The sequence below is a fragment of the Solanum dulcamara genome, chromosome 4 (assembly GCF_947179165.1).
Source record: "Solanum dulcamara chromosome 4, daSolDulc1.2, whole genome shotgun sequence".
Classification (NCBI taxonomy): Eukaryota; Viridiplantae; Streptophyta; class Magnoliopsida; order Solanales; family Solanaceae; genus Solanum; species Solanum dulcamara.
In genome coordinates this window covers 77,217,490-77,229,772 of record NC_077240.1, presented here as the reverse complement: position 1 = coordinate 77,229,772, position 12,283 = coordinate 77,217,490, and the positions used below count along the sequence as shown (strand labels likewise).

At 31.6% G+C, this 12,283-nt stretch overlaps 1 protein-coding gene across 2 annotated transcripts; it reads left to right on the top strand.

Annotated features, from left to right (window-relative positions):
* The first annotated feature begins 5,211 nt into the window (after positions 1-5,211).
* LOC129887666 (CBL-interacting serine/threonine-protein kinase 3-like) lies at positions 5,212-12,280 on the top strand. Of its 2 annotated transcripts, none has more exons than XM_055962845.1 (15): positions 5,212-5,320; positions 6,588-6,779; positions 6,993-7,055; positions 7,811-7,882; positions 8,067-8,174; positions 8,397-8,477; positions 9,133-9,186; positions 9,614-9,739; positions 9,827-9,916; positions 9,995-10,117; positions 10,232-10,339; positions 10,459-10,572; positions 10,705-10,761; positions 10,841-10,915; positions 11,921-12,280. In XM_055962845.1, the coding sequence occupies exons 2-15, from the start codon at positions 6,609-6,611 to the stop codon at positions 11,993-11,995; spliced, it is 1,317 nt and encodes a 438-aa protein (XP_055818820.1). In that variant the 5' UTR covers positions 5,212-5,320; positions 6,588-6,608; the 3' UTR covers positions 11,996-12,280. The 2 variants fall into 2 exon arrangements, with proteins under 2 accessions (XP_055818820.1, XP_055818821.1); XM_055962846.1 differs by lacking the exon at positions 5,212-5,320 and adding an exon at positions 5,494-5,569.
* The last annotated feature ends 3 nt before the right edge of the window (positions 12,281-12,283 follow it).

Sequence of the window (12,283 nt, the reverse complement as noted above, 5' to 3'; positions counted from 1 at the left end):
GTCCATCCTCATGTTTTGTAATGGAGGGGGTTGAAGTGGAGTTATGTGAAACGATGTTTTGGGTTATTTCATCTACAGGAGTGTGATGATTACACTTTGTTTCGACGGTTTCCATGGAAGAGATTTCAACTCTTTCCTTGGGGAGAGAAACAACTTCAGCTCCAGGTTTCAAAGTGGACCCTATGGGGTCATTAATCTCCTTGGAAAGCTGGGAGAATATTATCCCACTTCCATTAATACTACCGTATTTTGGGATTTAGTTGGATTTTAATGGATTATGTGTGGGTCCCATTCCCCTAGTTTTTTTTGGTGAAACTAGTGCCTTTCATGACGATCTTCGAGTTCTGCGCTGGTTCTTTCTTCGATCGGTAGCCTTGCTTTCTTTTCCCTTTATCAGAATGGAGCATTATGGAAGTATGGGGGTGACTTGTATGAGGGATCCCTAAAATGAACCAAGGCCCTCCATGGATGGCCTTGTCTCTGTTTTCCTGTTTGGTGAATTTTGCTATGTAGAAGCCCCATCCAATGTCGATTAGGACTAGATTTTCCATTGGCTTCTATAGATCCGTCAATTTGCTTCTGAGATACTGATGTGGAATTTTTCTTTCCACTAGCTTAACTATGATGGAGGATCGCCAAGGTTGATAGATCCTTTGCATGTCCTCTACTGTTAGCAGAATAGCGTCATCGGCAGATTCATCTTCTCCGCGGAAGTTGACCTTTGGTTCGCCGCTCCCCTCAGTTGTCGTTTCGTATTCCTGGTTTAGTGTGGGGAGTTTATCTGTTAGGATATCCTTGAAGGAGATATGTTGAGGCATTTCCTCGTCCCCTTGTGGTGGTAGGTCCGGTAGGTCCGGTGGTTCCGGTGATGTATCCGGGGGAGTCCTAGCATTGGTGGCTTTGTCGGTCATTTTCTCTCTCTAGAAGGGGTCTTTTCCATAGTCTATTTTACATCTTGTTTGGATGGTTTTTACCTATTGTATTGTATTGTATTGTTAGTTTAAATACAATGTTTGTTTTGATTGTTACTTAAATTCTATTGTATCGTATCGTTTAAATTCATCGTTAGGTAATGACGAAAAGACCCATTTTATGTAATGACCGATTTTGTGTGATCGCGTCGTTACCTTAATATTTTCTTCTCATTTTGTCTTTATTTTTATTTAATAATTATACTTCAGCTTTTACTCTACCTTTTCGTAGAAGCTTTACCCCGTACCCTACTTTTCTTGTAAGTTTATCATTCAAATCATGAATGTGTAATATTATGTAACTACGGATAACGATAGAATATATCCAAACATTGTATTGATTAAAATAATACAGTACGATACAATACAACACAATACAATACGATACATTATGAAATAATACGTAACAACCATCCAAACAAAGTGTTAGAGCTGATATACCACTCGTTACAAAAGTAACTCATATATACCTCTACCATTACAAAAGTAGCTCACATATACTCCTCTGTTACAAAAATGATACGTATATACCCTTTTTATTTAACGAAAGTATAAAAAAAAAATTCAATTTATTTTTTTATTTTTTATTTTTTAAAAATCCATGTAGGGGTATATATGATCTTTTTTAACTATGAATTATTTTTTGACTTATTTGATTATCAATTATCATTATTTGAATTTCTTATTCTTATCTCATTTTTTTCCTTTCATTCTTTAGAGTAAAAATATGAGAAATAAAAAGAAAGAGTGTGAATGGAAAAAGAAAAAAAAGTAAGAAAAAAATTTAAAAATTAATATTTTTAATGTTTATATTATAATTTAAAATTATTTTTTCGGCTATACTTTAATTTAGTTTTTATATTTATAAAAAAAATTGGCACATCTCCAATAAATTTGACAAAAGAATTAGTGAAAAAATAAATTTATCCAATAACATAATAAATTTAAATTAATTGTTGAATTAAAAAAGTCCAAAAAAAAATGTGTGAGAACGATTAAATATATCCTACAAGAATTTTTTAAAATAAAAAACTAAAATATTTAAAATTATTTTAACACAAATATATTAAGATAACGATTGAATACGGGATAAAAAATCAAGAAGAAGAAAACAATTTCAATGAAGCTTCCTTGGTTGCAGCAAATTTTGACAAGCAACTAGGAAGTGGTTCAATCATTGAGGGTTCAATCATTGAGGTGACACCAAACTATATTTATATTAACAATATATTTTATTCACATTATTATGATGGTATTGTAAATATTTTTATTTAATTTAGGGAAAAGGCATAAATTTTCTTTTGAAATTGTATTGAAAAGTCAGTTACACATTTAAATTATCATGACGATCTATTACACATCTAAACTATTTAAAAATGAATTTATTACCTCCTAAAACGTATAACACCACTCTGATAGTATGTAGTGTATTACACTCGCTACCACGTGACGCCGTCATATCAGAAATTATAATTTTTTATATTTTCTTTCTTTTCTTTTCTTTTCTTTATTAATTAATCTTTCTTTTATTAACTATATTTTATACTAACTAACTCCTAATTAATTATTAACTGTCTATTCGATTTTTTATATTTTTTCTTTTCTTTTCTTTATTAATTAACTTTTCTTTTATTAACTATATTTTATACTAATTAACTTCTAATTAATTATTAACCACCCATTCAATTTTTTTATATATATTTTTTCTTTATTAATTAACTTGTTTTTTATTAACTATAATTTATACTAATTAACTCTTAATTAATTATTAACCATCCATCCGATTTTTTAGGGTAGAGAGTTAGTAGATAGTTGGATATTGCCTCATTTATTCTTCCATACTCGTAGTCGTAGTATTATTTTTGTAGTTTCTTATTTCTTCAATTTCTATTATTATTTGTGTTTTCTTTTTATATATACACTTGGATTCTCATATTATTTTATTATAGTTACTTTTTTCTTTTAGAGATATTTTATGTCATGCCTTATTTTATTCACTTTTATTATTTCAGTGAGCCCAGGATATTAACCAATCTTTCTACATCCACGAGATAAAAATAAGGTCAACGAATATACTATTCTCCCTAAATACATTTGTAGAATTACATCAAATAATATATTATATATATATAAAAAATATTATTTAGATTTGGGAGGAAATAGACAAGTACATAAACACGGTATGTACATAATAAGGACAAAAGAGGAAAAAGATAAGAGAGAGTTTTCTATCAATACATTTTGCATTAATCCCACATGCATTTACTGCCTAACTTTTCCTCCTCACATAACCATTTTGGCCCCACCCTTCCAATAATACCACGTGGACTAGATTATTTTTTTTTTTTTAAAAAAAATTTAAAGATTTTTTTTGTAACCTCAAACTGCCTATTTAATATGCATGTCACTTTTTTTCGTCCTATGTGAAGATATTATTATTATGAGATTCAATATTTATAATATATACCTAAAAATAATTTTATTTGTATACATTGTAATCTAGCTTCAATTGTTAACATAGTTAATAATGTGCCTTTGCTAATATGTGAGTTTGGAAAATTTAAATATGAATATACTAGGGGTGTATTTGGTATGGAGAGAATATTTTTTGATTTTATTATACGAAAAAGGGTCAAATATACCCATGTATTATTGGAAATAATTTAATATACTCCTCCTTATACTTTCGGACTAAATATATCCTCCTTGTTATACTTTCAGTTCAAATATACCCCTCTCATTATACTTTGGTACAAATTTGCCCTTAATTTTAACGGAAGAACACTTGAAAGACTCAAAATTAAATAACTCATTCCTAGTTTTAAATATCTAATTTTTTAGAAATAAATAAAATTTTCAAGTACTAATTTGAATTTTTTTTCTTCTTAGAAATGACAATACTAAATGCGTTGCATAATTTTAAGTACTAATACATGAATATTTTTTTGTACTAATTTAAGTCCTTGTTTCTTACAAAATGATAAGACAGAAAATGCTGATTTTTTTTTAAATTTACTCACATCTCTTATTAACATAGCTATATTAATAAGATAGAAAATATAGATACATAATTTCTTTAGCCAAGAAATACACTGTTAGCGTATCAAAATTTATCAAATGTTATTCAAAATATTAATTAAACAACATACATAAATTATAATATAATCATCATATTAATCAAACAGTCATGATAATCGAAAATGTAAACTCCCGTTGAACTTAATATTTCTTTTACTAAAGTGACACATCTCACCTTTTTTATTTTTAAAATATAAATAACTTTTGAGAAAAAAAACAAATGAAGATTTAGGGTTATACTTAAAATTGAGAATAAGTTATTTAATTTTGAGCTTTCAAGTGCTCTTCTGTTAAAATTAAGGATAAATTTATACCAAAGTATAATAATAGGGGTATATTTGAACCGAAAATATAATATTAAGAGTATATTTAGCCCAAAAATATAATAAGAGGTATATTTAAACTATTTCCAATAGTATGTGAATATATTTGACCCTTTTCCATTTATTATATTTGTTTAATTTGGTCAAAATATTTCTTTAGAAAGTATGTTTCCTAAGAATGACGAAAATAACTTTTCTAAATGAAAATAAGGAAAAAAAGTTTCAATCTTTGGCCATTCCACTCCCGTCAACCTCGAAACCCCACTACTCACTCCACCTTATTCCAATAATATTTTGCTAAATTATATATAAATTTATTTAAAATTATTTTTTTGAATAATATTTTCTTCGTATCAAAAAACAAATAACAACTAAATTTAGCATTGAGCCAGGCTCATGGGTTCGATATGAAATCTTCCGATTGTGCTGAGGTTGTAAATTTATCTCGATTCATAATTATGTACGCTTCAATCCAGATAATGTTTAGATACAAAAAAAAGAGTGATGAGAATGATTTCACATCAAATTAAGATGAGATTTCTGAGCTCTTTATAAAACATGGATAATTCTCATCCTCTAAAATGAGATTTTGAGGTATGAATTAGAACCGACATGCATTTAATAACTTTATATTTACTTAGGGGAGTAAAAGACGAGAATAATATGCAATTGGAATCTAATGACATCATTATAATGGAATGTCCACACATTTTATTTGGTAAATCAAATAATTGAGTTTCTTTTTTTGTTATACTTATCGTGTATGCACAACCATACAACGTAATCATATTTTTATTTTTGGTCACTAAAATAAGTAATGCTAATAATTATAAAATACAAAAAGTAAACATTTATATACTCGTGGCTGTGATACAAAAACTACACTTCCAAAAAAAAAAAAAAGAAAAATCATTTCTCAAGCTGAATTTGCTCTGTTCAACTCAAAGTGTATGTTTTTTTTTAAAAAAAATTCTCTTGCCTTTTTGAATTTTGTTGGATTGATGACAAAAAGAAAATTGTGTTTGTTGTGTTTTTCTAAAAATTTTCTTACTTTTTGAAGTTTTCAAAGAAAGTTTATGTCTTTTTTTTTTTTAGTTAGTGGGACTTCAAATTTTACTCTGTTGGAAATCTCTTTCTTGATGAATTATCAAGAAAATTTCAACTTTTGCTATTTTTAAGTGGAAATTTTGAATCTTGGTAACTAGGATTTTGTTCATTGATCTTGGATTTGATTCATTTTTGAGTGAAGATTCTCTAAAAAGTTGAGGTTATTCTATTGTGAAGCAGAGGCGGAGTCAGAATTTTTAGATTATGGTCTCTGAAAAATTGAGGTCATTTTGTTGTGAAGAAAAACGGAGCCAGAATTAGTTTATGAATTCTGAATCACATTTTTTTTCTTTATTAGGTTCTTGATATATTATATATACATATCAAATGAATTTTTAACATAAATATAGGAGTTGAGCTACTAATAATTAGTTCTGTTGATTGACTATAATTTTTACTTTACCGTACTTTTAAAAGCTAAAAGTACTGAATTCTGCTAACTGAAGTGTGGCTCCACCCTTGTTGTGAAGTAGCTTGAAGTCTAGCTGGATAGGCTATTATCTGTTGTTGATTATAAGCCAAAAAGTTAAGTGGTGGTTGGATAATTGATTGCCCCAATTATTCTTTGTTTTTTTATTCAATCTCTTTGGATTTTTTTTTTGTAATAATCAAGAAATGTATATTATTAATGACTTAATTTAATCAACTGGTGTTGTCATCTTGATTCTCATCTTTAGTCCTTAATAAAAATTAGGGAAATAAATTATTTAAAGAATTGGATATGATGAACTCTTGATTGCCATTAACTGCTTTATTGATGTTGGAGAAAGAACACATTTTGGAAGGATTATTTTGATATACTATGTAAGTATGAATGTAAGTAGCAGGAGCGGAGCTAGGTAGGGTCGAGGGGTTGATCCCCTTTAGCGGAAATTTACACTGTTTATATATGATTAAAGTTATGTTTTTATGTATATATAGTTGGTGTTTGAACCCATTCGGTTTCTTTGTGTGTTTACTTCTTCGTATTTTTAACCCCTTAATGAAAATCTCGTATCTGTGCCACTAGTAAGTAGTAGAGTGATTTTGTGTTTATAGTAATCTTCTATCATTATGTGTATGATCAATGTGAGGGGTAAATTATAACAGGTCTTTCTACTTTCTGCAGAATCGTACTGGTGTATCGATAATGAATCGGACAAAAATCAAGCATAGAGTTGGTAAATATGAAGTTGGAAGGACAATTGGAGAGGGGACGTTTGCGAAAGTCAAGTTTGCGAGGAATTCAGAGACAGGAGAAAGTGTGGCGATCAAGATTCTTGATAAAGATAAGGTCCTTAAGCACAAAATGGCTGAACAGGTAACTTTTACATTCTTGAATTATCGCCTTTTCGATGTCCTTCGTTTATAATTTGTGCAAGGCAATCTAAATTAGATTACACAATGGTATTTGGATAAATGTCTCTTCAAAATAGTTACTTAGTCTTGCCTTTTTGTGCGTCTACTCTTGTATGGATTATTTAGCTTCTTGTGTGAGCTTCTGATCGTTAACTCTTAACGCAACATTTGACAGATAAAACGGGAAATAGCTACAATGAAGTTAATCAGACATCCCCATGTTGTACAGTTATATGAGGTTAGTCCTTTCTCGACGTCTTCTATGTGTTGTGTCAGGATGTCTGCTTAGTTTATACCTCTGTTTAGTAAGTAAATACGTCTGAATCGTGTATCCATGTACTGGTACATCTGAATTAATAACCAAACTGTTGCTTTGAATTTGATTTTGCATAATGTGTGTCATGTTGGTCTTTTTCCCATCTCAAAAATCATGTTTTCAGAAAGCACCACTAATCTAGGCCATAGTACTCTTTGCACTAGAGACCTTAATTTCACAAAACGTGAGAAGCGGCAAAAAAATGTATATTTAGACATTATGCAGCGACTAGAGAGTTTATAGCTTGGTAACAAGATGATCTTAGACATTAGTGCAATCCGGAGTTACTAATTTCGAAGTATAAGCGGGCAAAACTCATGTGGTCTCATATAACTTTTTTATTCTGACAAAACATTCTAATGAAGGATTATGCTTATACGGGGTTCCTTCTTAAGTTTTTGGTTGTACATTGCTCTGCGTATTCGATTAGAGTCCACTTTGGATATTCCTAAATTGTACCTTTGTTTAGATCTTGTTTCTCATACCATGTTTTGTCACTTATATTGGAATGATTGATCGATATTTGACATAACAAACTAGCGCAGAGTTAGGTGGAATGTAGTTCTTTAGTTGCATATCACATTTAATTATCTTCTTTAATTCTGTTAGTAATTCTAGATTTGCCTTTGGGAGCACCTAGTTTTGTTCAATCATGTCCTGGTTTCATCTGTCCGCAGGTTATGGGAAGCAAGACAAAGATATTCATTGTTTTGGAGTTCATTACAGGTGGAGAGTTATTCGATAAAATTGTAAGTTCAACTCCTCTTTTTCCTCTAACTTATGCATTAATAGGAATGTCACGAAAAAAAAGGGTGCTAACTTGTTTATGCTGATTCCAAATTTGGGTTCTTCTGCTTTTGAGCAGCTATTCGAACCTATTTGGTGCTTACAAGTTTTTGTGATAATTTTGACACTGATAATTTTGGCGTAAAGGTAAATCATGGACGAATGCGTGAAGAAGAGGCAAGGAAGTATTTTCAGCAACTTATTAATACTGTTGATTATTGCCATAGTAGGGGAGTCTATCACAGAGATCTAAAGGTGAGCATTGTTGCTGTTGTAGCACTTAACAAGTTAATTTCTAATCTTTTTGTTCGTGTTTCTATTTCCGTTACGTCTATCGTACCTTTTTTTTGCGGATTTAACTTATATATAGTGACAATGTCAACAATTTTTTGGTTATCATATTAAAACTCTTTGACATGATGATGTAAAAATAGCTTCGTCAATGCATAGAAATTAAACTCTTTTTTTCTCGTGCAGCCTGAAAATTTACTGTTGGATGCTTCTGGTGACCTCAAGGTTTCAGATTTTGGATTGAGTGCTCTATCCCAGCAAGTCAGGGTACTATTTTCTCTACTTTCCGTTTCTCTTTAACTTCGTTAAAAAGAAATCCTTAACTCCTTCTCTACTTTGTGGTTATCAATTTAGTAATGCAGAGAAAACAGGATTATTGTCGTCCTTTAGAACCAGTTACTTGAAACCTCCTTCCATAATTACCATCAATTAATCATTCGTCGTTAGCTTGTGTTCCATATAAACATATAATTTCAATTACTTTCTTGTGTCGACAAATTTGAGACCCCTGAATTTGGTAATATGTGGTTTGTAGTTTAGAGAAGAAATCATTATCGGATTGATAACGACTAAAACCGGTTTGATCTTTCATTCTGAAATCTATTTGGTGAACATCATGAAAGAAAAAATAGCCATTACATTGGTGATAATTGATGGATGACTAATGGTTTGCCTCAATTGCCTTTAACGTCATTCTTTATGGACTCACTTTATACGTTCTCGTTTTGAAAATGGAAAGTTGCGAGCAATTATAGACCTGTAGTCATTTCTTTCTCTTCATGTCAAGTCTTTTGATCTGTTTAGCTTTCAAATTAAGCTTCAACTCGCAGTTCTAATGGAATATATATTTCTTCCACCACATTTTCAACGAGATTCAGTTTTCTAGTCAGATCCTGTTCTTATTTTTAGTTGTATTTTCCAGGATGATGGCTTACTGCATACCACCTGCGGAACTCCCAACTATGTTGCTCCTGAGGTATAACAAAACTGGCTTGCTTAACTTTCTCTTCGTATTCATGTACACCTATTTGATTTTACTGGAACAGAACTAGCTAGAAGCGGATAATATTCAGTTAGCTTGAAAATGGACTCGTAGTTAGAATCAGATGCTCCACGCTTTAAAACGAGCTACAAGGTTTCTCTTTAATGGGAGTTATAGTAGCTCAGCTATTCGATTCAAATGAGTTAACCTAGTACAATATGCTCAAAAAAATGTTTTGACATATCAAAGAGCGATGACAGAGGTTTTCAGTGACCTACTATGTAACATATGTGAGCCTTACATGGATGATTTGGTAGTCTTTCCAAAAGAAATAACCGACCACATTTACTCAAGATCTTTGAAAGGTTAAGAAAACATCCACTGAATATTCGTCTGAAAAATTGGACTCCTTTATTATTAGGTACTTAATGACCAAGGATACGATGGGGCAACAGCAGACCTCTGGTCGTGTGGAGTCATACTCTTTGTACTGCTTGCAGGTTACTTGCCTTTTGATGACTCCAATCTTATGAACCTCTATAACAAAGTGAGCTTTTTCTTCACCATTTTGTACCGTTCAATCTTTATGTGTTTATCTGTTGGCTAGTTTCACAATGTCTATCCTGGTACACAGATCTCAGCTGCTAAATTTACTTGCCCACCTTGGATATCTTTTGGTGCAATGAAGTTAATTACTCGCATCTTGGATCCAAATCCTACGACAGTATGTATACTGGATATTGTGACTATACGTCGATATTTTGTGCGTTCTTCTTATTCATGAGATTTATGTTACATGCAGCGTATTACCGTGCCAGAAATTTTGGAGGATGAATGGTTTAAGAAAGATTATCGACCACCTGTTTTCGATGAGATAGAAGATGCAAACCTGGATGATGTCGAAGCAGTCTTCAGGGACTCCGAAGTGAGCATACTGAACATATGGAATGCTATAATTTACCTAGTGATTTTAGAGGAAAAAAGTGGTTGTAGTATAAAATTTATCTCATAAGCTACTTCTTCCTTGGCATTGCAACAGGAATATCACGTAACGGAGAAAAGAGAAGAGAAGCCAACTTCCATGAATGCATTCGAGTTGATTTCTATGTCACAAGGACTTAACCTCGGCAATCTCTTTGATGAACAGGTCACAAATTATTGTCTTTATTTATAATGTTTTTCCACTTTGTACGAAACATTGATGATGTTTGTATTATTATATTCTTCGTATGTTTGAAAAAATGTGTTGATTCTGTTTGTTCTCAGGGATTCAAGAGAGAAACAAGGTTCACGTCTAAATGTCCAGCGAATGAGATAATCAGTAAGATTGAAGAAGCTGCTAAGCCTCTCGGTTTTGACGTTCACAAAAAAAACTACAAGGTGGTGATGAAGTTCACTTATTCAGTCAATTGCAATGTCGATTCCTCTAATATGCTTAATGATCGATATGTAGTAGTGATTATAACGGATATGAAGCTCTAAACTGTTCTTATGTTTGATGTGTCCCCTTAGATGAGGCTCCAAAATCTGAAAGCCGGAAGAAAAGGGAACCTTAATGTTTCCACTGAGGTATTTACATGTGCATCCTTGTTGATCTTTAAAATGTTTTGTTGTTTTATTCTGAACGATGTTTTGATCTTCAATTTAGGTGTTTCAAGTTGCCCCTTCTCTTCATATGGTTGAGGTGCGGAAGGCAAAAGGAGACACTTTGGAATTCCACAAGGTACAGTATTTTGCTAAACTTACCAAAATATATTACTCTATTAAAATTACAGTGCTGAAATTAGCAAGCAATACCGACTATTAGTAGGTATTAATAGATGTTTAGCTCGTATAATCACAAGCTACTCCAGGTGGAACACAAACTTGAGGTTTAAACTGGTAAAACCAACATTTGATTAAAAGACTCAAGGAGTTGTATGCATGTTGAAAGGTTATAGGAAAGAATCCACTCCTTGGAAATGATTTGAGACATGGTGAACTCTTTTCAACAAACGCATATGTATTGGCCTCTGATGTATAGTTCTACCACATATTCAAGCACCCGGTTTAAGGTCACGCGAGGGTGAAATATATGTATCATCTCTTGGCTTTAGTTCCTTGACACAACCTGACAATTCCCATACCAAAATAGATAACCTTACCGCTGTACATGCAGGGGCGGACCTAGCCTATGTGGTATGGGTTCAGGTGAACCCAATAACTTTTTTTAAACCGTCTTTGTATTAAAAAGACACAAAATATTTGATTTTAAACCCAGTTATTATTGTATATTAACTTGAATTCTTCGTAGGATCCCATAAACTTCAAATCCTTTATCCGCCTCTGACAATGTATGACTTGGCTAGCAAGATAATATTTATATGGCTATGGATTAATATAAACCATGTGAAAATGAGAAGTGATGGAATCACAATTAACACAATGTGTGAAAGAATTTTTGGATGTTCGGTTGTAAAAGATCAAATATACACCAATATTTCTCCGGTATGGTAAGATCCACAATCTAACATAGGTTCCACCTTAAAGTTCCACAAGGTCTATGTGAGTTCGCAAAGTATAAAGGAGGAGGCTTGTGGTAGGTTGACGGTTAACATAAAAATGTTAGGATTAAGGCGTAGTTAATTGATTAACTTATTGATTAGTTTCTTCGTAACATACCTGACCCTTTGCTATCGTACTTCCTCTTTTAACCACTTTCTTGTGCATCTTTTTTTTTTTAATGCAGTTCTACAAGAATCTTTCTACATGCCTAGATAAGGTTGTATGGACAACTGAACAGGACATGGAAGAAAAAAAATGAAGAGCAATAGAATTTGTAACTCTTTTTCTTTATAGAGAAAAGTTCTGATGCTACCAATTATAAGAACTATTGTGGTTCTTTCTTTCTTTCTTCTTATTGTTTCTTTCCTTAACTTTTTCTTTCTTTTTGGGACCATATTTTAAGGTTTTACCAATTGTTTTATTAGGGGTAGGTGTTAGACATGCAGTAGAATTTGCTTCAATTGAAATTAAGTTTGTATGATTGGTATCACTTTCTTGGACAAATTATGATTGCAATTGTATACAGTATATTGGATTATTCAGATTT

Bases quoted from the DNA above. Each gene is read 5' to 3' on its own strand.
- LOC129887666 (XM_055962845.1), top strand. From the start codon at position 6,609: ATGAATCGGACAAAAATCAAGCATAGAGTTGGTAAATATGAAGTTGGA. The intron at 7,883-8,066 runs GTAAGTTCAACT...TTTGGCGTAAAG, and splicing joins GAGAGTTATTCGATAAAATT to GTAAATCATGGACGAATGCG. The intron at 8,478-9,132 runs GTACTATTTTCT...TGTATTTTCCAG, and splicing joins CTCTATCCCAGCAAGTCAGG to GATGATGGCTTACTGCATAC.